Source organism: Paraphaeosphaeria sporulosa (assembly GCF_001642045.1).
Source record: "Paraphaeosphaeria sporulosa strain AP3s5-JAC2a unplaced genomic scaffold CC84scaffold_12, whole genome shotgun sequence".
Classification (NCBI taxonomy): Eukaryota; Fungi; Ascomycota; class Dothideomycetes; order Pleosporales; family Didymosphaeriaceae; genus Paraphaeosphaeria; species Paraphaeosphaeria sporulosa.
The window spans coordinates 372,015-390,829 of record NW_017253371.1 but is presented as its reverse complement, the minus strand read 5'-3'; the positions used below and the strand labels follow the sequence as shown (position 1 = coordinate 390,829).

General features: G+C 54.0%; 5 protein-coding genes across 5 annotated transcripts; 2 read left to right on the top strand and 3 right to left on the bottom strand.

Moving 5' to 3' along the window:
- Positions 1-15: 15 nt before the first annotated feature.
- On the bottom strand, positions 16-2,256 carry CC84DRAFT_1230462 (4-coumarate-CoA ligase-like protein). Its single transcript, XM_018183695.1, has 3 exons — positions 1,877-2,256; positions 1,203-1,775; positions 16-1,146 (listed from the first exon to the last, which is right to left on the bottom strand). The coding sequence occupies exons 1-3, from the start codon at positions 1,971-1,973 to the stop codon at positions 95-97; spliced, it is 1,722 nt and encodes a 573-aa protein (XP_018030792.1). The 5' UTR covers positions 1,974-2,256; the 3' UTR covers positions 16-94.
- Positions 2,257-2,453: 197 nt separating this feature from the next.
- On the bottom strand, positions 2,454-7,375 carry CC84DRAFT_1129101 (uncharacterized protein). The gene is made up of 2 exons (XM_018175821.1): positions 7,079-7,375; positions 2,454-6,921 (listed from the first exon to the last, which is right to left on the bottom strand). Exons 1-2 carry the CDS (start codon positions 7,337-7,339, stop codon positions 2,626-2,628), a joined length of 4,557 nt encoding a protein of 1,518 aa, XP_018030791.1. The 5' UTR covers positions 7,340-7,375; the 3' UTR covers positions 2,454-2,625.
- A 490-nt stretch (positions 7,376-7,865) lies between these two features.
- CC84DRAFT_1129098 (acetyl-CoA synthetase-like protein) lies at positions 7,866-11,171 on the bottom strand. The gene is made up of 2 exons (XM_018175820.1): positions 9,924-11,171; positions 7,866-9,876 (listed from the first exon to the last, which is right to left on the bottom strand). The coding sequence occupies exons 1-2, from the start codon at positions 11,121-11,123 to the stop codon at positions 7,876-7,878; spliced, it is 3,201 nt and encodes a 1,066-aa protein (XP_018030790.1). The 5' UTR covers positions 11,124-11,171; the 3' UTR covers positions 7,866-7,875.
- A 1,469-nt stretch (positions 11,172-12,640) lies between these two features.
- On the top strand, positions 12,641-13,776 carry CC84DRAFT_1168525 (uncharacterized protein). Its single transcript, XM_018179420.1, has 3 exons — positions 12,641-12,723; positions 12,845-13,102; positions 13,149-13,776. The coding sequence occupies exons 2-3, from the start codon at positions 12,872-12,874 to the stop codon at positions 13,563-13,565; spliced, it is 648 nt and encodes a 215-aa protein (XP_018030789.1). The 5' UTR covers positions 12,641-12,723; positions 12,845-12,871; the 3' UTR covers positions 13,566-13,776.
- Positions 13,777-14,386: 610 nt separating this feature from the next.
- CC84DRAFT_301789 (glycerol-3-phosphate dehydrogenase-like protein) lies at positions 14,387-16,011 on the top strand. Its single transcript, XM_018185798.1, has 4 exons — positions 14,387-14,441; positions 14,502-14,685; positions 14,763-15,270; positions 15,325-16,011. The coding sequence occupies exons 2-4, from the start codon at positions 14,627-14,629 to the stop codon at positions 16,003-16,005; spliced, it is 1,248 nt and encodes a 415-aa protein (XP_018030788.1). The 5' UTR covers positions 14,387-14,441; positions 14,502-14,626; the 3' UTR covers positions 16,006-16,011.
- Positions 16,012-18,815: the final 2,804 nt, after the last annotated feature.

Here is an 18,815-nt window from a genome sequence, read left to right as displayed (position 1 = left end):
TCAGAAAATCTTGTGTGTCTGTGTATAAGATATTAAGCAAGGCCGGCGTCCTCAGTGCGTAGTTGCTGCTCAGATTGCTGCATCAAGAATCCTCTTATAACTTCGCACCCTGCTCCCTCTTCGCGAGCACTCTCAGATCCTTCCTCAAGATCTTTCCACTCGGACTCTTCGGAATCGCATCCAAGAACACGACGCCACCCCTTAGCTGCTTATGGCTCGCCACATTCGCCTTGACATACTCTTGAATCTGCTTCCCACTGATCTTCTTGCTGTCGGCGACAACGTACGCCCTGGGCACCTCATTTGTGCCGCCATCCGCATCGACACCGATCACCGCGGCATCCAGAATATCCTCATGGTTCAGCAGTAACGCCTCCAACTCCGCCGGCGCAACCTGCAGCCCCTTGTACTTGATGAGTTCCTTCTTGCGATCTACAATATAAAATAGGCCTTCTCTGAACTCCGCGATATCGCCCGTGTGAAACCAGTCTCCGGTGAAGGCTTCCGCGTTCGCTTCCTCGTTCTGATAGTACCCCTTACAAACTACCGGTCCTTGGACCAGTACCTCGCCTGGTTTTCCGGGCTCGACGTCGTGGCCATCGTCGTCCACGATGCGGGCTATCATGTTCGGGATCAGTGGCGACACCGAGCCTGTGTCGTCTCTCATGTCCATAGGCATTATCGTTGCGCTGCCGGTTGTTTCGCTCAGGCCCCAGGTTTGTGAGATGAAACAGTCTGGACCACCGAGTTTAGCGGATGAGGCGTGCTGTAGCTCTTTCCCCAGTGGCGCCGCGCCCGAGATGGCGATCTCCAGCGTCGCAAACTGGTTTGTCACTTCCGGGCTCTTTGCAATCAAAAGGTAGATTGGCGGTACGGTAAAGAAAAATGTAATCCGATACTCTAGATTGTAAGATAGAAATTCTGGAAAGGAGAAGCGTGGCATCCAATACACGGGACCGCCCATGTAAAACGGGTTGATCAGGTAGCCTTGGATCCCTGCGATGTGGGCGACAGGTAGGTGGGCAAGGGTCCGGTACTCAAATTTCGGGCGGTTGGGTTGCGCGTTGCGGGTCGTTAGCCACGACTTGAACATATCACCTGGGATGACAGCTTCGGCGACGAGATTAGTGTGGGAGAGTTTGACGCCTGGGCATGTTAGTATTCCACCTGGTAGTATGCGGGAGTTGGGTGGGAAGCGGTACCTTTGGGCAGGCCCGTGGTGCCAGAGCTGTAGATCAACACTACCAAGCTGTTCTCCAGTGCTGTTCGGTCAGTGATACGTTCCCACTCCAACTTCTCCTCCTCATTCACTAGATTGGTACCCAGGCTTCCGTTTTCCTGTACAATCTTGAGGGTCCAATGCGCACCCTCGCTCATGACTACCACCCTTCCACCGCCATTCGGCCCCCATCCCGCCTCCTCCGCCGCCCGTACAGCAACATCCCTCGTCGTCTCGCACGTTACCAAGATCCTGCTCCCAGCCTGAACGATCTGCTTGCTCAGCTCGCCCGCCGTGCTAGCCGCGCTTGCAGCGCTGAAAACACCGCCTGCGCCGATAACACCGTAGAAGAGCGTAGGCAGGAGATAGTGCCCAGTTGAGATTGCAGAGACGATGTCCTTTCCTGACCCGTAGGCGCCGATCTTAAAGTGTTTGCGCAGCGCGGCAGAAGTAGAATGTGTGAGGGCGCGGCAGCGGGAGACAGTGAGCTGTAAAGACGGATCGGCGGCAGATATGTGGATTGGAGTGCCTTCGCGGGCTAAGGAGTGCTCAGAGTCTGGGTCTGTTTAGCAACGAACTAGTAACAGGACGAAAGCGTCGGTGCGCGAGCAGTAGTCTGCTACAAGTAGGATTGCTGTTAATTGAGATCGGACCTACCGAAGAGTAGTGTCAGGATGTCCAAGTCCGGAACTGGATATGTCTTTGCGGCGCGGTAGAAGATGCCTTCAGGCGTTCTGTCGACTATTGTCGTCATGTTCGCTGTGTGAGCTTCGACGTGTAGCGCAGTACCCCAATGTACAAACTCCGCTACCTATGCGGGTGTTCAATATAGAAATAGCGAGGAGGTGTCAATTGAGCTTCGCGGTATGACACAGTAAGAGTCACATTCTTGTCTTGAGCGCTCTGTCTATATGCGCTGATTTGTGAACTGACCGCGGTACATTGTCCCCTCGCATGAAATCGAGGTCCCTCGGCTCCTGAGCTTAAGAGCTGTCGACGCGTTACCTATGTGGTTGTAGTACTACCGGCGATCTTCGGTTCTAAGTCAGTACCGTCGAGTAAGCGGGTAAACCTGGGGTTAGCGTGCGCCTCATTGAGGCCGGACGGGAACATACATCCGATTGTTCGGAGGATAAATGTATGCGGCCATGTTGGTCGCTCTAACAGTCGCAAATGTGCCAATACAGGGAATAGCAAAGTAGGAATTGTCGCAGATCCTCATGCAGCAAAATCACTCATATTTTCTACCAATGGAATCTCATGTAATCGCTCATAAGTCTTGTTCAAGGGGTATTTCCATCCATCCGTCGTGCGCCATAAAATCCAAGAGCCGTGATATGCGGCCGGCATTTCCAACCCAAACTGACACTGCTGGCCTCCCGAGCGAGAGCTGGTGCACCTGCAACTCACTCTCTTTCGCGTACGTTGTCCAGCAGTCCTCGCAATTCGTCCATGTCGCCACTCGACACCGCCGCATCCACAGCAGCCCTGTCCTCCGCCGTCTGTATAATGATCTGCGAAGTGCTTGTACCAGGTGTATCAAGGGCATCCATCTGCTGGAGGAAATGCTCCCTCCGTATGCGGGTTTCGAGTCGCATCCTCTCATTCTCCGTCGCCGCGTGCCCATTGGCAGGACCAGTGTTCCTCGGCTTTCCGAACAAGCACTTCCAGAGATCGTCTTCGACGACAACTTCGCCATGGTTGCCTTCGCGTACCAACTTGCTGAGAGCTGCTGTCTTGATCTCTTCGGAATTGGCGACGTCCAGGTTGCGTTCGATCACTTGCTCGTTTACGGCGGGAGTCGCTGTACCAGAGCGGGACCCAGCATCGCGTCCTACGTGCTCCAAGCGACGCTTTACCGATATGTCGTAGATGGCTTCTTCGACCGTGTTACCGACAATGTACATGAACACTGTTGTGGCGCGCTTTTGTCCGATTCGATGCACTCGTGCTATGGCCTGCAGCTCCAAAGCTGGGTTGATGAGTGGTTCGCACAAAAAGACATATGTCGCATTGACTAGGTTCAAACCCGAAGAATTCGACTTTGCGTCCAGCAGAAAACACTCCACCGAGGGGTCATTCTTGAACTTCTCGATGCCGTTCGTGTCGCGGATACCGCTAACCCCGATCTTGAACCTCTTCAGTGCCATTCGAAGAACCTTCAGAAAGTCGGCGAACTGAGAATAGATGATAGTTTTGGCGCCTGGGTCGTTGTTCCGGATCCAAAGCAGATGTTTCGCCATCATGTCAACCTTCGATCCATACGAGTCATCAAGCTTGACCGTTTTGATCTCGTTCATGGTAGAGTCTCGGATGCCGGAATAGATGGACATGCTACCAGAGGAGCTAGAGCTAGGTGATGGGGGCGTTGCGGCAGAATGGTCTTCTTCCTGGGCTGTGGCGATGTCGTTTTGGTTGTACGTGATCTCCTTCATATCGGCACGGGTGAGTTGAGTCCTACACTCCGGACAGTTGTGATTCTGCTTCCACCATGTGAACATACAATCTCGGCAGTACTTGTGGCCACATGTGGTCAGCACACCGAGATCGTAAGACTCAAAACAGACGTCACATCGTCGTGGACCCTGCGGTTCAGTGGCACTAGTTCGTAGATTGTGCAGATACGTCTGTCTGACCTTGAATCCCTGGATCTTCATCTTCCGAATACCTATCAGGCCTTCCTGTGTCCCGTACGCTCGGAAATCGAAACTATCATCCATTTTGTCCTTGTAGTCTTCCACAGTTTCGGAGATGTGTTGAATTTGACGATAGAATTCCAAGCGCAAGTTCATCGTAAGTCGGAACTGTTCTTGTTCTTTCTCCAAGTCGGCGGTGAGTTCATTCTCCATCGTGAACATCTTTTGAATTTGTGTAAAATACTTTTGGACAATGGCTAGTTCCGCAGCGGCTCGCTGGTCTGCCGTATCAGCTCGGTACTGTAGTGAAGTAATCAATTGGCGAGCAGAAGCTACGACACCTTTGAGCGAACCGTGCTCTGGTTTCGACCGAAGTCTTCCACGTTCTTGAGCAAGCTGGAGGAGAAGTTCAGGGGCATGTCCGCGTCTGGCAGGGTCATCATCACGAGCTTGCCTGACTGCTTGGTCCATCTCGTGATTGACAAGCCTGTCCTCTGTCCCCTGCACTGATGCCATCATATCGGCGACAATCGTACGGAATGCCTGAATATAGACGTAAAGCTCGTCCTGGACTTTGAGCGAGGTTTCGTACTCTTCACCGGTGGTCTCGTTCCCCTCGTCATTGTCGACGAGGGGCATAGTCAGGATCTCGATGATCTTGTTCCGCCACTCCTTCAGTTTCGCACTCTGCGTATTAATGACATTGGAGATGACGTCCAATTTTTCAAGCACACTGCTGCTCTCGATACCACCAAGATCTTCAATCTCAGTCAACTCCAACCTTTGATGCTGATTCGTCAAGTCTTTTATCTTTCGCATTTGTTTTTGAGCGCGACCCTCTGTCTCCTTTAGGAGCTCCTGCCGGATAAATTGAGCCTTGTCGTACCATTCCTTCTCTAGCTTCTCCAGCTGATGGAATTCGTCTGAATCAGGCATTGTTAAGGCAATGTTATCCTTCTTCTGATAATGCAAGTTGCCGATAAAGAAGTAGCACGCATGCTCTAGCTCGAGGAATGACCGGAGTGACCTGCGGAGAGTGGTAATGCGAGCAAATTTGGCGCTTGTCTCTTCTCTGTCATCGGCACCATCAGAGCCCTCATGCTCAGATGCATCTCCTGAATCGGTCAGCTGCAGTGCATCTGCTTCGGCCTGGACCTCTTCTCGGCAAGATTTCACATAATATAAGGCACTCTGTAGTGCTTCCTGATACTTGAGAATGGCTTTGTCGAAGGAATTTGTGAGATTCTTAGTGAAGGCACAGATATGACCGCACTTCAATTGAGATAGAATCATATCTCTAGCTTCTGCTTTGAGCTTCGTGTCGTTCTGGTCGATCATCGCTTGAAGTACTTCTTGAACTGTGCGAAGGGTCTTGTTTTTGGTGCCGAAAGCCTTCCTGTTCTTTTCACCCACGTGGCTGTGTAGGCAAGTTTGTCGCAACCGTACCAGCCAGTCACGCATCCGCTCGATAGTTTCAGGATGGTCGAGTCCTCGGTCGTCGCGAATAGGAACGCCCTCGGAATTGAGAAAGCACGCTTCGTGCATCTGGCGGAACATATCCTTGTAATACTCTTCCTCAATCTCAGTAAACGGCACCGTAATGACAACGCGTCTCTGGGGAGGTATGTCGAGCTCGCTGCGGATCTGATCCTTTGTGTGCCGCAAGGCCATGCGGGATATCAAATCTCGGAAGGAAGTCTTGTCTAAGCGTCCGAAAAGATCCTTGGTACTGGCAAATGGCTCACAGCGCAGGAAGACTAGCAGACCGACAAGATCCGTGACATTGTTCCGAAGGGGCGTACCAGATACGGCCCAGGCGTTGCAACGGGGTATGATACGAGCGACCGTAGCAGCTTGACTAACGCCGCTTTCCACCATCTGGGCTTCATCAAGACATACCCTCCACCAGGATATGTCTACCAATGGACTGTTTCGACGTTCGTGTACCTTCTTGCGTCGTAGTGAACGATCAGGCGGGGGTGTAACGTGATGCAACTCTCTTGAGAGTATATTGTAACTCGTTAAGACGACGTCAAACTGAAGTAAATGCTCAACTGTTGTCTCGTCAATTCCATTCTTGGAAAGCCCTTGTCGAGCCATGCCCTGGTAGTGGAAAACCTTAAGATGAGGTGCGTGCCTGTTGATTTCTGTCCTCCATTGCTCGAGAATAGCAGGCGGTGTGATGATCAACGTGGCACTAGAAGCCTTGACAGTCTTGCCAAGGTACAGGTCGTGCACGTCCTCCTTGGTGATGTCTCGCTTGTTGAGACACATGAGCGAGATCAGCTCAACGCTCTTTCCCAAACCCATCTCCTCGGCCAAGATGCCTCCGTGTAGGCCAGTCGAATCCCAGTCCCGTTCCAAATTATCGACCACCATGCCACGGGCACCACTGACGTAGCACTTCTTCCCTGTACAATCCTGAGCAGGAGAGAATGATACCGGGTATTTGTTAAGTTCAGGTGTTGGAGACGCTCCCTCTCGTTGCATCATCCATTGTACCGATCGTTGCTGGTAAGGGTACAAGGTAGTCGAGGGCAAGCTGTCTGCCAGGCGGGCGGGGATGTCGCTATTCTGCGGCGGGACGTGAACAGCATCGTAGAAGTCAGAAAGCGTCCATGGAGACTTGTCTCCGGCAGAGGTGTTCGGAAGATATGTGGACAAGATTTTGAAGTTCGCACGGTGCTGAAACCTTGCCCTCCAGGTGCCGACCAAGGAGGCACCAAAAGGCCAGCGCAGCTCAATTTCCAAGCGTGGTGCTTGTTGGTCCGATGAAGGAGCCAAAAGAACGCAACGGCAGAAGGGAATGTAATCGTTCCTTGAGCTTGGCGAGGACTTCTCCCACTCCGCGCCAACCGATGCGGCTGTCTCGAGATGCGTCGCAAGCGATTCGAGCACTGCGGGTGCGGCACTAGCACAGATAGCGAGGGTCGTCGAGGTGGCGGGATCGAACACTGATAACGTTATCCGGCTCTCATCCTGCCGGGAGAACGATGCCAGTTGCAGCGGTATCGAGGTACGCGCATCGTTCGGAAGGGAGGGCGGAGTCTGACTTTCGCTAGGAGCCTGTTCGGATTAGTGAGACATAGTTGTAGCGTTCTTCCAGTTACAAGCTGATTCCACCGTGTACAAGAAGTCTAGGGCGGCCGCTGGCGTAAGTGGTCAAGCAGGGCCCGCCTGTGCAAAGCAGCGTGGGGTATCGAAGTTATGGGCAACCACTGACCAGGTCTAACATGACTGTTGCAAGCACAGCACTCTTACTTGGGTCAAAGGACTCCTGCACGTTTGCATGGTGGCTGTTGAGCAGCTTGCGCCGCTTCTTCGCGCGTCCCTCACTTTCGGAATGATGCGGCGGCACGGCCGCCACTTGTCGGAACACGCTCTGAAATGCGCCGAATGCGTCAGGTCCGGTGTAGGGCGTGGTTTGATCTTGGTTGCTAATGTTACAGTCGCTGAGACTGACGGCGGCAAAGACGCGCGCCATGGTCGGCGAGGGGGGGTACGCAAAGGAGCGTCGAGGTGTTCGGTGTAAGTGACAGGCTTCCGAGTAGGAGGGCGAGCGCGGTCACCGGCGTGCCAAGCCGCTAGTTTAGCGACCGCGCTGTGGGGCCCCACGTGGGAGCCTTGCGCACGGTGCCAGCGGAGGTGAGTGCGAGTGTGAGAACGCGAGTGAGAGTGAACGTGAAATTGAATAGAATAGTGACGCCTGGTCTAGGCACATGTCTACAATAGACGTAAGATGTTAATTGATTCGTACTATTCTACAGCATAAACCTTGTTTACAAAAACCCCAAGCTTTCCGCCCCCTGGACGTCACTAAAAGGACCTATGGTATGAGTCACAATGGCATGTCAGATTGCCAGGTAATACATATGAGCCTCCCAATACTGATGCCACTACTTTCTTAGCCTACCAGATCACTAGGTCAGAACACGATTCCAGAGGCACTAATTACACCCGATCTAACTTCAGCATCCACTTGTATCAATGTTGTATTACATCATCTACGTCTTCCGTTTCTCAGTCCACGTTCTTTTGCACCCAATCCCATACCCTGCCCACATACTCTTCATCCAGGGGTCTTACGTTCCGTATCGCCTCGACGCTTTTTTCCGTCTCCTCGATCGAAAAGCCTGCGCCCCTCCCTTCAACCTCCTCCTTCTTTTTCCCATCTCCATAGGCCTCCTTCCACAGCCCGAACAGCTTCATCGCCGAATGCCCATCCTCCTTGCAGTCTCTTAGCCTCCGTATCCACTCCTCCGGCGGCACGGCCTTGAACAGCTCTTTCTTCTTCATCCACTTGAGCATAGTCGCCCACGTCGGTTCTCGGTGCGGGTTGAGAATGTGGTAGACTTGGATGTCTTCACCGCTTCCGACAGGTCTCGTCGCGGCCTGGACAAAGGCTTGAGCCGCAATGTCCACGGGCAGCCAGTCGAGGGGCTCGTTCCCGAGCTGGGGAAGACAGCTAATGAGACGCACAGTGCTGAACATCATCGGCCATGCCTCTTTCGTGTTCCAGATGCCAGTCTGTGAATCGCCGGACAATTGTCCCACTCTCATTACGGATATGCGACCCTTCAACCTGGTCTGATGGTGTGCGGAGAGACAGATGTGCTCGGCGACCCATTTGGACCGCGAGTATCCGAGTGGGCTCGCAGATGACGGATCATCAGACAGACGTTCAGACAGGCGCCCCGAATCATCGCGTACACCGTTCATGGCGGCAGCAGTAGACGAACAGTATGCGAAGCGTGGTGGCTCGGCGCGTCCACCTGCAAGCGCGAGGTCTATCAAATATCTTACGCCTGCCAGGTTGTCCTTCGCAAAGCTGCGCAGTCTGAGTCGGAAGTTGACGGTCCAGGCAACGTGGAGGATGGATGTCGCTTCTGCTGCAAGGTAATTGTAGATGTCGTCTGACAAGCCTAGTCGGGGCTCTCCTAATGCAGCCTGTATGATCTTGATCTTGTCGTTGGTACTGGACTGCAGGGAGAGGTCGGGTAGATCTCGCTGTGCAAGAGCTTTGCTGACGCGCTCTTTGGCTGCGGCCAAGTCTGCGCCACGGACGAGACAATAGATTGCAGACACAGTGTCTGAGGAGCGGAGGAGATCGAGAGTATGTGCGCCGAGGGCACCGGTGGCACCGGTGAGGACTACGACCTCGCCGGAGGTTGTTTTGCCTGTTGTTCCATTTGGCTGCTCTTGCGGGTCTGGCTCATGGCCGCTGAAGTTACCGAGTTCGTTGACAAGATCAAGCATAACCTGGTTCTCATCTTCGGCATTGACATCAGTCTCCCCGTGCCGTTTGCGCAGGATGTAGCTGCTCAAACCGCGGATAGTACCGCAGTCTTCTACGATACTGAGTGGGAGCCTTTGGTTATAGTTCGGGGTGAGTTGGTGCAATTGGCTCCGCAATCGCATGCAAGCAATTGAGTCGACGCCATAAGAGAAGAGATCGGCGTCTTCTTCAGGTGGCTCTGGGCTCTGTGTCATAGCTTGGACAAGTTTGGCAAGGTACTGCGGCAAGTCCTTGTCATCCAAGTTCTTGATAGTGTGTTCATTGTCCATTTTGTAAGCAGCTTCGATCAACTCCTTGAATCTTGCCTCAGCGACCTTTCTGAGTATCGTTCCTTTGCTGCTCTTTTCCAATTGTCTCTCCTGGTGTTCCACGGGGACAAGCATATGTCGTGGTATACGCGCGTGGTCCTGGCTTTCTTGGTTCAGCCTGCCGATTTGCGGCCAAATTGCATCCAAAAGCTCCTGGTCTGATCGTCTACCCCACTTCTCGGAGCGAAGCAAAAGTATTCCTGGATATGGATGGTTGTCTCCAAATATCAGAACATCGTCTAGCTCCTCGGCTGTAGCGATTGCAGCTTCGACAGGAGCTGGGTCAAACTTCTTGCCGGTTATTAGAGTTAATTGTGAATCGGCTCTCGAATGATAAAACCATGCGTTCTCAATCTTCGAATGACGCTCGAATAGATCTGCTGTTGCGAAAGAACCATCTTCCCGGTTAGTCTTCGCCTGTACCTTATTAGAAACCTAGAGTTGTCAAGAGAAGGAGTCCTTACCATATGCGGCCATCCAGGCTTGACAACCAATTCCGCCAGACCGTCGTCGCGGTTTTCAAAGTTCACAAGCTTCCCAGGATTGTAATTCCTCAAATACTGCCAGTCCTTGTCTTGAGCAAAATCTCTATAAGACGATAACAGGAATCCGCACTCTGCGCTGCCAAACCTTGATATGAGATTGACATTGCTGCGCACGAGACGATCTCCTACCTCGACCGGTAATGCAGCTCCACCGACACCCACAATATCCATGCGCTTCAAGTTGTCCAAGCATCTGTCGTCGGCCTCCATCATTTGCAGCACATACGGTACCGAAGAAAAGTACTTTATTGCTGGTAGCTGTGCAGTGGAAGCAGCCACCTCCAAACACTTGCAAATGTTGCGCGCAGTAATGGGAACGTCCTTGCTCGGGAACAACGAGATCGGAGAATCGCTCGTCCATGAACGAAAGGTATCGGCAATACCTCCATGATATAGAGGCGTTGTTGTGAAAGTAGCTCGCGGACTGGGGCAAGCCAGATGGGGCAGAACCCCGATTGCTCCATGATGACTCTGTGGGATTGGCTTGGGAAGGCCAGACGAAGTGCCCGAAGTATGGTGTAGATAGGCCACAGAGGATTCATCTACCTTGGGAGATGGCGCATAGTTTGGCCGTGGCGTCCGGATGACCTGGAAGATATCTTCTTCTGCACCCAGTGGTGTTTGACAAATTGAGAATTTCGTTCCACCTTCATCTTGCTGTAGTTTCGCTGCCTCCCCTGCACGTTGAGAATGTCCCGCATCGTAGAAGAACAGTGAGACGCTGCATGCTTTACAAAGGTGTGTAATAGCACCTGGTTGACATTGTGGCGCAAGTAGAAGGACTGAATGCCCCAGGTACATTAGACCAAGCCATGTGAAGAGAAACTCCGGCGAGCTATGAGCCATAAGGGCTACTGTTTGCTCGCGTGCCGAAGCCGAACCGAAGGACTTGGAGAGTCTCTGTGCAAAGACTTGCGTTCCCGTAAACACATCGTCAAATGTGAGCAACTCATATTCCCATGCATCTTGATTGTGAGGCAACGGAAAACCCACTGCAGGTTTGGAACCGCACGTTCTGGACTGATAGACCAGAAACTCGTTTATGGTCCGGTACGGCTTGGACTCTGCGTTCAGTGCCGAGGCCTGGCCGAGCGTGCAGGCGAAGTAGTTAGCTTCCATTGAGCATCCGGGTAAGGGTGGTGGTCATGAGTAGCAGTGGCATGCAAGCGAAATTTGGAGGTGGTAGGCTTAAGTCCGTGTGGAAGTTGAATTAGACTTTGGAAGGACAATTGTCGTGACATCATCACCTAGGATGCGGAGCGCGAAAGCGCGCAGAAAGGTTATCGTTCTTTGTCGTTTTTGAGACTTAAGTGTATTACACCTAGACGTTTGATGCACAGTGATCATACAATGCAGGGTCTGTGGGTTGCTATAGAGGCCGAGTGGTGCAGCAGTCTCAGGCTGCTCCTATTGGTCGCGTAGTCTACATGCCTCATTGTACATGCGCCACATCACAACGTCCAAAAGCATGCATGATGGGATGTTGAAAAATGTCTCGGCGCATTGTAAGCTCCGCAGATTTTGGAGTCACGCCTATTGGTGGTTGAGGTGGCGATTCCGCGGCATTTGAAATGCTGAGCGTTGCGCAGAGCGTGGAAGCTAAGAAATATTGATTCGGTGCACTGCTAGTCCCAACACGCCAACCTGCTTGCGCGATGCTAGACGGCATCTCGCTTCCGATTGTTGCAGTGGCGCAAAAGCAAGCAGTGTCCCGAACGTATCGTGATACGTGCAGCGGCGATGAAGCTGTTGTTTGGATGGAGCTACAGAGTGCGATGGAAGACGGCTTCGGGCAATGCATCGCGCTCAATCGCTTGCAGTTCATACATTTCATACCTAGTGCGACGGCGTCTTGCATGCACACCCCCGCACGCATGCTAGTCCGCTGCAAGTGGTCCTCGGCCCGTTGGCGCCTTGGACTGCGGGCCTCCAAGAGATCCCAGCTCCGGCTAGCTTCTGGGGTTTCCATGGCAAAGGACGTCAACAAGCTCTCTCTTCAGGCGCCGGGCAGCGCAGTGTTTCGCCTATCGGCGATGATGCAGCGATCGCACGGTGTCTGCGAGGGCGCATCGTGAGATGAGGTGAGGTCGGGCGCACAAGGGCTTGGGCGTGGGCATGCGCGTCGTACGCCTCCGCCCTGTGGCCTGGTCGCGTCCGAGGGACACTGGAATGCGCGTCGCATCGCCTGCTGGGAGACTACGCGTCCCAGCGCTCCGCGGGCAGGCAATGGAGTGTGGCTAGAGAGGCTAGAGGCGAGAGAGGCTAGAGGGGCATTCCTTGACAGCGCCGTCGATGCGGGGACTGGCTGGCGCTGAACTCCAATCCGATGCGTGGCTGGTTTGAGAGACGCCCTGAAACGCGCGCAGGCTCTCACGGCGGCGCGCAGGGCGCACGTCGCAGCTGCAGCAGCCGGCGGCAGAACAGAGCAGCCTCGCGGCGACGATTGTGTGAAATTATGGCAATCTCGCGAGTGCTGGGGAGCGGGAGGGCCGGTGTGGTGGCTCTGTGAGATAGCAGGCGCAGGCCGGAGAGCAGTCTGTGTGGCGGTTGATAGCAGCTGCGACCGAGCCAGCGCTAGCCCGCTTAGGACCTTCGTGATTGCTTCGAACCGGGCAGCCGCGCACCTGCCGGGATCGTCTCAAACAACATTTAAACCCAAGCGCCGCCTGCCCGCCCTTCTGCTCCTTCGACCGCCCGCCCCAAAGCATCACCACCTGCTGTAAGTCTGCTCTTGTTCTGTCCGTCGACACATCAACCGTCGATACAATTGCCTGCACGGCACCCTCGCTCGCGCTCTGCGTCGACTGCTCGCTCCCTTGCTAACGCGACCGCCCGCGCAGACATTGATACTTCAAGCGCCCGCCACGATGCTGTACACCACTCTTCTCATCGCCTCTGCGGCCTTCTCTGGCCTCGCCGCCGCCCAGAACGGCTCCTCCTCGGACCTGCCCCCGACCATCGAGCCGTGCTGCAATGTTCCCGCCAACACCATCCCCGACACCACCAAGTCGACTTGGTGCACCGCTTCGCAGAACACATGCCCGGAGATTTGCGGCGGACAGGGCCAGATCGCCAGCGGTGGCAACACGTGCAATGAAGTATGAACCCACTCAGCTGTCTCTTTGCATGTTCTGACCTTCGTAGAACACCCTCCAGTACACCTGCAAGTGCCGCAATGGCACCGAGCCCACCATGTCCGACTATGTCCAGACTGTCCCTGGTCAAATGTGCCGTTACTGGTATGCCGCATGCACCAATGCCACCTTCGCCTCCGACGGAGAGGGCAACGCGACGCAGCAGTTTGCATGCGACCAGGCGCAACAGCAGCAGTGTGGAAACCTCACCACCAAGGACGCTTCGACGACCAGCGCTAGCAGCTCTGGTGGTAGCCGTCCTACCTCCACTGGCAGCTCTGACTCCAGCTCCGAGACCGGCTCGCAGACCTCCTCCAGCGCCAGCGGCACCAGCAGCACTCCCGGTGCCGCTGTCCGTCTTGCTCAGGAATTCGGCGCTCCTGTTCTCGCGGGTGGTATGATCGCCCTGTTTGGCATTGCCTTGTAGTAGTAGTAGTAGCACATCATCGGGCCGGTTCCATGGGGAGGGGTGGTAATGAGGATGAGGCGCAGAGGTTATGCATCGGCAGCGCATCGGCATGACAGTCTTCTCCAGCATCAAAAGAGCATTGGAGTTAGCGTTTGTATGTTCACGATGGCTTGAGGGGAGGTTTAATACGAGTTCATGACCAGGCGATATATCCCACAATCAAGCGATTATCAGTTTTCCAGCTGTCTGCTTCAGCGCCCTACGTGAGCCCTTGTTGCATTACTGCTTTTCGTTTACGTATGTTCACGTCGTATCATTGTCGTTGTACACTCGGCTTCTGCAGGGCGTGTCCCGTGCTACAGGTGAGGTGGGATTGGCCTCGTCGCGCGTGTGTGCTCCCGGATGGCTGCCGCTAACGCCTCAACAGCAGATCCTGCACGATGTAGAGCCGCTTTGAAGCAAAGAGAGAAGGGAATATGGCAGTGGTATGCATGAGAGCAGACGTTGGAATAGACTTGATTACTAGACATGAGGGCGTAACCTCGCTTTCATTGTTTGCCCTGTTGCCTTGGCCCCAAACACGCCGGCAGCTTCGGCGTCGCGCACGCGTTATTGGCCAATACCGCGGTTGCAGGCGCTGATCACCTGGCTGGGATGAAGCGAATCAAGGTGCATAATCGATAGCCGGACGCCTGCAGAACCCTTGCCCATGATCACATTCCTCCAAATTCAACATTTTGTTCAACCGTGGTCCTACTCTGCCGTTCTGTCTTCTAAGCCCGCCTACACTCGGTCCACCTGTTCTCGACTGCCAAACACACACCGCAACTTCCCCAATTGAGCAGCTTCGGCATTGCCGCGTCACAGGAAGCCTCGGTCGCTGGTCCTTCTCAAGTCAGTGCGGTCGCGGCCTCGGCCTCTGCGCTTTTGTCTGACGATAGCACGTCGTGGCAGTACTTAAAGTGGCTTTCTACGGCTTCTGTCGGACGCCGTTACATCGAGCACCCCGCTTAAGCTACTCCTTCGCTTTCACCCGACCCATCCCTCCCGCTCTCACGACCCATCCGTATCGACGAACCATGGCGACACTCGGCGCGCACAAGAAGCACAAGGTGACCATCGTGGGCTCCGGTAATTGGTACGTGGAAAGCGGCTCGTAATACCTCACGGGGCATCTGTTTGTAATTGGTGTATGGATGACTGACTTGTATGGAGGGGTACCACGATGGCCAAGCTTGTTGCCGAGAACGTCACCGCGAATCCGACACTCTTCGAGGAGACAGTCAGCGTGTGGGTCTACGAGGAGGAGGTCACCCTCCCCAAGGAATCCCGCCACTTTGACCCTGGCTCTGAACTCGCAACCAAGCCGCAGAAGCTCTCAGAGCTTTTCAACAAGCTTCACGAGAACATCAAGTACCTACCGGGTATCACTCTGCCTCCCAACGTCGTCGCCAACCCCGATCTCGTCGATTCGTGCAAGGACTCCACCATACTCGTATTTGTCCTACCCCACCAGTTCATCCCGCGAATATGCGACCAGTTGGCGGGCAAGATCGTGCCGTTCGCACGCGCTATATGCTGTACCAAGGGTGTGGATGTCAGTGAGAAGGGCATCAGGCTCATGTCCGAGGCTATTGGCATGCGGCTAAACATCTACTGCGGAGCTCTGTCAGGCGCAAACATTGCTACAGAAATCGCTCAGGAGAAGTACTCTGAGACAACTGTGCGTTACCCATGCCCACTTGGAAGATCCAAGCACTGACCCTGTCAACCACAGGTAGCGTACGATCCGCCGCCGATGGACTCTCGCGCACCGACGCCCAAAGGCTCACCTAATGCGTCAATGGTAGACCTCATCTCTCCCTCTAGATCAGTGCCCAGTGAGCGATCAGCCAGGCTAAAGGCCTTGCCGAACGAATACCCCCCTCTCTCTCAAGATAATGTGCGGAAGCTGTTCCATCGCCCTTACTTCCACGTCCGAATCGTGGACGATGTGGCAGGCGTCTCTCTCGGAGGTGCGCTGAAGAACATCATTGCTCTGGCTGCCGGATTCGTCGACGGTCTCGGTTGGGGCGACAACGCAAAGGCAGCAGTCATGCGTGTCGGCATCCTCGAGATGGTCAAGTTCGGCAAAGAGTTCTTCCCGGACAGCTCAAAAACGTCCACGTTCACTGAAGAATCTTGCGGCGTGGCTGACGTGATCACATCCTGCATGGGTGGTCGCAACTTCCGCTGTGCCAAAATGGCAACCCAACGGGGCGAGTCCATCTACGAGATCGAGCAGAAAGAGCTCAATGGGCAGAAACTGCAGGGCACCAGCACCGCGTACGAAGTCAATTCGTTCCTCAAGCAGCAGGGCTTGGAGAGCGAATTCCCGCTTTTCACCGCCGTCTACAACATCCTCGAGGGCAACGCGAAGCCGCAGGATATCCCCGAGTTGATTGAGCCGAAGTACTAGAAAGTCCGTAGCTATGACAAGGAGGCGGGTAGCCATGATGACCAGGCGGATAGACATGACAGTGCGGCAGACATCAGGGCTTTCTGGATTGAGGAGAGCAGGAAGACTGTGTTTGAGAGGGGCGGCACGCAGACGATTGCGTCTGTCGCGTGCGATGGACTGGCCGTGCAGCCATTGTAAGCTACCACAAGCAAGGCACTGCAGGAGCAGATGTCCTGGTGGATGGGCCGGGTCTGGTGAAGTCTGCCGTCAGCGATGGATATCAATTGATAGATCATAGAGCTCAATACAGGCATAGTACGTTGCATGGACAAGCTGTGGTCACTTTGGACATGCGAAACGATGTGTGCTGCCCAAATAATGTCCACCTGCCAGATACGTACGATACGAGAACTTTCATTCCTGTTGCTCAGGGTTTCTTTGCAGTAGCAAGGCAGGATCGAGAACATGTACACGAGCGGCTTCACGATGCATACGCACAGCATACCTTGTAGGCAACTTTGTCGGTTCGTACCTACTTGCGTCTTCGGTCTGTCGCTACCACAGCCTACTTTGTGTTTGTTGCTGCTCGCCCAGCGATTGAAATGTCGCGTCGCACCTTGCGCTCAGCAGACAGCTCGACCCAAGGTTCATCTTTGCCACAGCTCACCCAGCGATCGAGCCCTTGTCACACCTTGTGTCGAGCATGCTGCGAGCTACTCTTCGTCTTCTCTTTGCTGGTCCGACTGGATCATCTCCTGCTGCCATTCGTCGTCTCGGTATTTGTCGGCAGGATATTGTTCTGCTGCCAATCTGGGTGCATAGCACGGCCGTGTGTGATACTGAGCAAAGCTGGCTGTATGACGGTGGGGCGTATATCCGTACTTCATGTTGCGTTCATCCCAAATCGAGCTGGTAGACATGCAGTGCTGCGATCCAAAGTGATATGTGTCCTGGGGATTCTGGGCGAGAGGGTTCTGGTTCATGCTGCCAGACGTGTGGGTAACGAATCCTGGATCCGAAGGGGCCACTGTATACTGCCGACCAGCGTACTCTTGCTCCAAGTTGGCAGCGCCACCGATTGCATCCGTAGGAACGAAGAGGTTGTCCTGGACATTGCCGCAACCGTCTGAGGAGAGATCCACGGGTCAATTCTGTGGCATAGCTGACGGCTCCAGGTCGTTCGGGGCAGGCGGTGTCGCGGGCAGATCGCCAATGCTTGTGTCCCCCGTAGAATCCTTGTAAGCTCCGAAGGCTCGTCGCATTTGGTGGTACCGTTGGTTCGAGTCCATATCTTTCGGTGTCACCATGATCTCTAGGAACCGTTCCAGCATTGATAACCGCTCACTAGCATCGTTGGAGCCATCTTCAACTAGATCCTGGTCAGGACGTCGATGCCAGGTTGAAGTCTGGGTGCGCTTTATAATTCGAAGACGGTATTTTGTCTTTGGGACAGTTTGGGAACAGAATGCCAAAGACTTGGATCCACTTCTGCTCGTCCGACAACTTACAGCATCCTACCCGCGACTTGAGTTGATCTTTTCGATTTTGGTCGATGCCGTCCGAGTAATCCCGATCCTGCTTGTTCTGCCTTTTGCATGTTTTGGCTCGTACATGAGCAAAAGTCTTCTTTGCTCTTGAAGCATTTCCCACAAGTACAGATGGATAAGAGTCCATGACTGTCGTATATATGTGACCTGTAACACTTCAATACCATTTAACAATCAGGATAGCGGAACACCTACTTCAGACGGGAGATGGTGGGAAACGATGTGCATTTGTGTTTGTGGGTATCCATCTTTTGGAATGGACACGCGAATCGCTTATAGTCCGAGCGGGCACAGAGTCGCTTGCTACCTTGAGCGTCGTCCTCGGGGTACCTCCATCATCGCCGGACCGTTGTCCTCGTCTAAAACTCTGGCTCGCTGGACGAAGCTGAGTGCTGCGTTCTGCCGGACTACCCGTAACACTCCCTGTGGATGAGTTTCTGGATCCCTGATCATGATTTTCTGATTCAGAGTCCTTATGGCACGTACGAATCAAATGTGCAATGACCCGGAAAGTCCAGCTAGAGCCAGTAAGAACAATGCCTTGAGTGGGAAAGTCCCTTCGAGCGTCATGCTTCAGGAGCCGCCTAACGAGGTTCAGGAGTCCTCGACTGATAGCATGCATGATAGGCCTGTTTCTCGCATTGGTGTCTTTAGCATTTGGGCCAGCTCCATACTCCAATAATAGTCAAACGATACTCTCCGAGCCAGAGGCGACAGCAATAGACAGTGCCGTCTGGCCGTGTTCGTGGTCTCTGGTGTCCGGGTCACAGCCGGCATCCAAGAACAATGGCACCGTGACCTCTGAAGCAGAAGATACGGATGCAATAAAAGCTTGCCGTACGAAGCGGGCAGGGGGTTCCGTAAGTCGACTGTCAAGTAAGAAATCCCGCCACATCTCCCATCCCTAGAGAACATGCAGCTACAAGCGTGGTCTCTGCGGTTTTGGAGGTCCATTCTGGATCCCGGCAGATTCGCTCTCGTAAGATGAACTCCGCGATCGCACCATTTTTGCTTGCTGGCTAGAGACAGTGCATCCCTTCCATCTGGTAGTGAAGCATCCATGTCAGCTCCAGTCTGGTCACAGAGTTATGCTGAACAATTGACGGCGCCAGCTGTGTCCTTCTGCAACGCGGACCGGTAGATGAAAGCGTGCCGAAAATTGAGGTGCTATCCAGCAACCAACACCTGCAGGCCGCGGAAGTGGAGCGAGATGGTGGAGTGCGATGTGACGTTTGTGGTGGGGCGACATCGCTGCTGCCATTTCCTCCATGAGTACGTCAT

Bases quoted from the DNA above. Each gene is read 5' to 3' on its own strand.
- CC84DRAFT_301789 (XM_018185798.1), top strand. From the start codon at position 14,627: ATGGCGACACTCGGCGCGCACAAGAAGCACAAGGTGACCATCGTGGGC. The intron at 14,686-14,762 runs GTACGTGGAAAG...ACTTGTATGGAG, and splicing joins ATCGTGGGCTCCGGTAATTG to GGGTACCACGATGGCCAAGC. The intron at 15,271-15,324 runs GTGCGTTACCCA...TGTCAACCACAG, and splicing joins AGAAGTACTCTGAGACAACT to GTAGCGTACGATCCGCCGCC.
- CC84DRAFT_1129098 (XM_018175820.1), bottom strand. From the start codon at position 11,123: ATGGAAGCTAACTACTTCGCCTGCACGCTCGGCCAGGCCTCGGCACTG. The intron at 9,877-9,923 runs GTAAGGACTCCT...AATAAGGTACAG, and splicing joins AGCCTGGATGGCCGCATATG to GCGAAGACTAACCGGGAAGA.
- CC84DRAFT_1129101 (XM_018175821.1), bottom strand. From the start codon at position 7,339: ATGGCGCGCGTCTTTGCCGCCGTCAGTCTCAGCGACTGTAACATTAGC. The intron at 6,922-7,078 runs GTCAGTGGTTGC...TAATCCGAACAG, and splicing joins CAACAGTCATGTTAGACCTG to GCTCCTAGCGAAAGTCAGAC.
- CC84DRAFT_1168525 (XM_018179420.1), top strand. From the start codon at position 12,872: ATGCTGTACACCACTCTTCTCATCGCCTCTGCGGCCTTCTCTGGCCTC. The intron at 13,103-13,148 runs GTATGAACCCAC...TGACCTTCGTAG, and splicing joins GTGGCAACACGTGCAATGAA to AACACCCTCCAGTACACCTG.
- CC84DRAFT_1230462 (XM_018183695.1), bottom strand. From the start codon at position 1,973: ATGACGACAATAGTCGACAGAACGCCTGAAGGCATCTTCTACCGCGCC. The intron at 1,776-1,876 runs GTAGGTCCGATC...AAACAGACCCAG, and splicing joins CATCCTGACACTACTCTTCG to ACTCTGAGCACTCCTTAGCC. The intron at 1,147-1,202 runs GTACCGCTTCCC...TAACATGCCCAG, and splicing joins CACCACGGGCCTGCCCAAAG to GCGTCAAACTCTCCCACACT.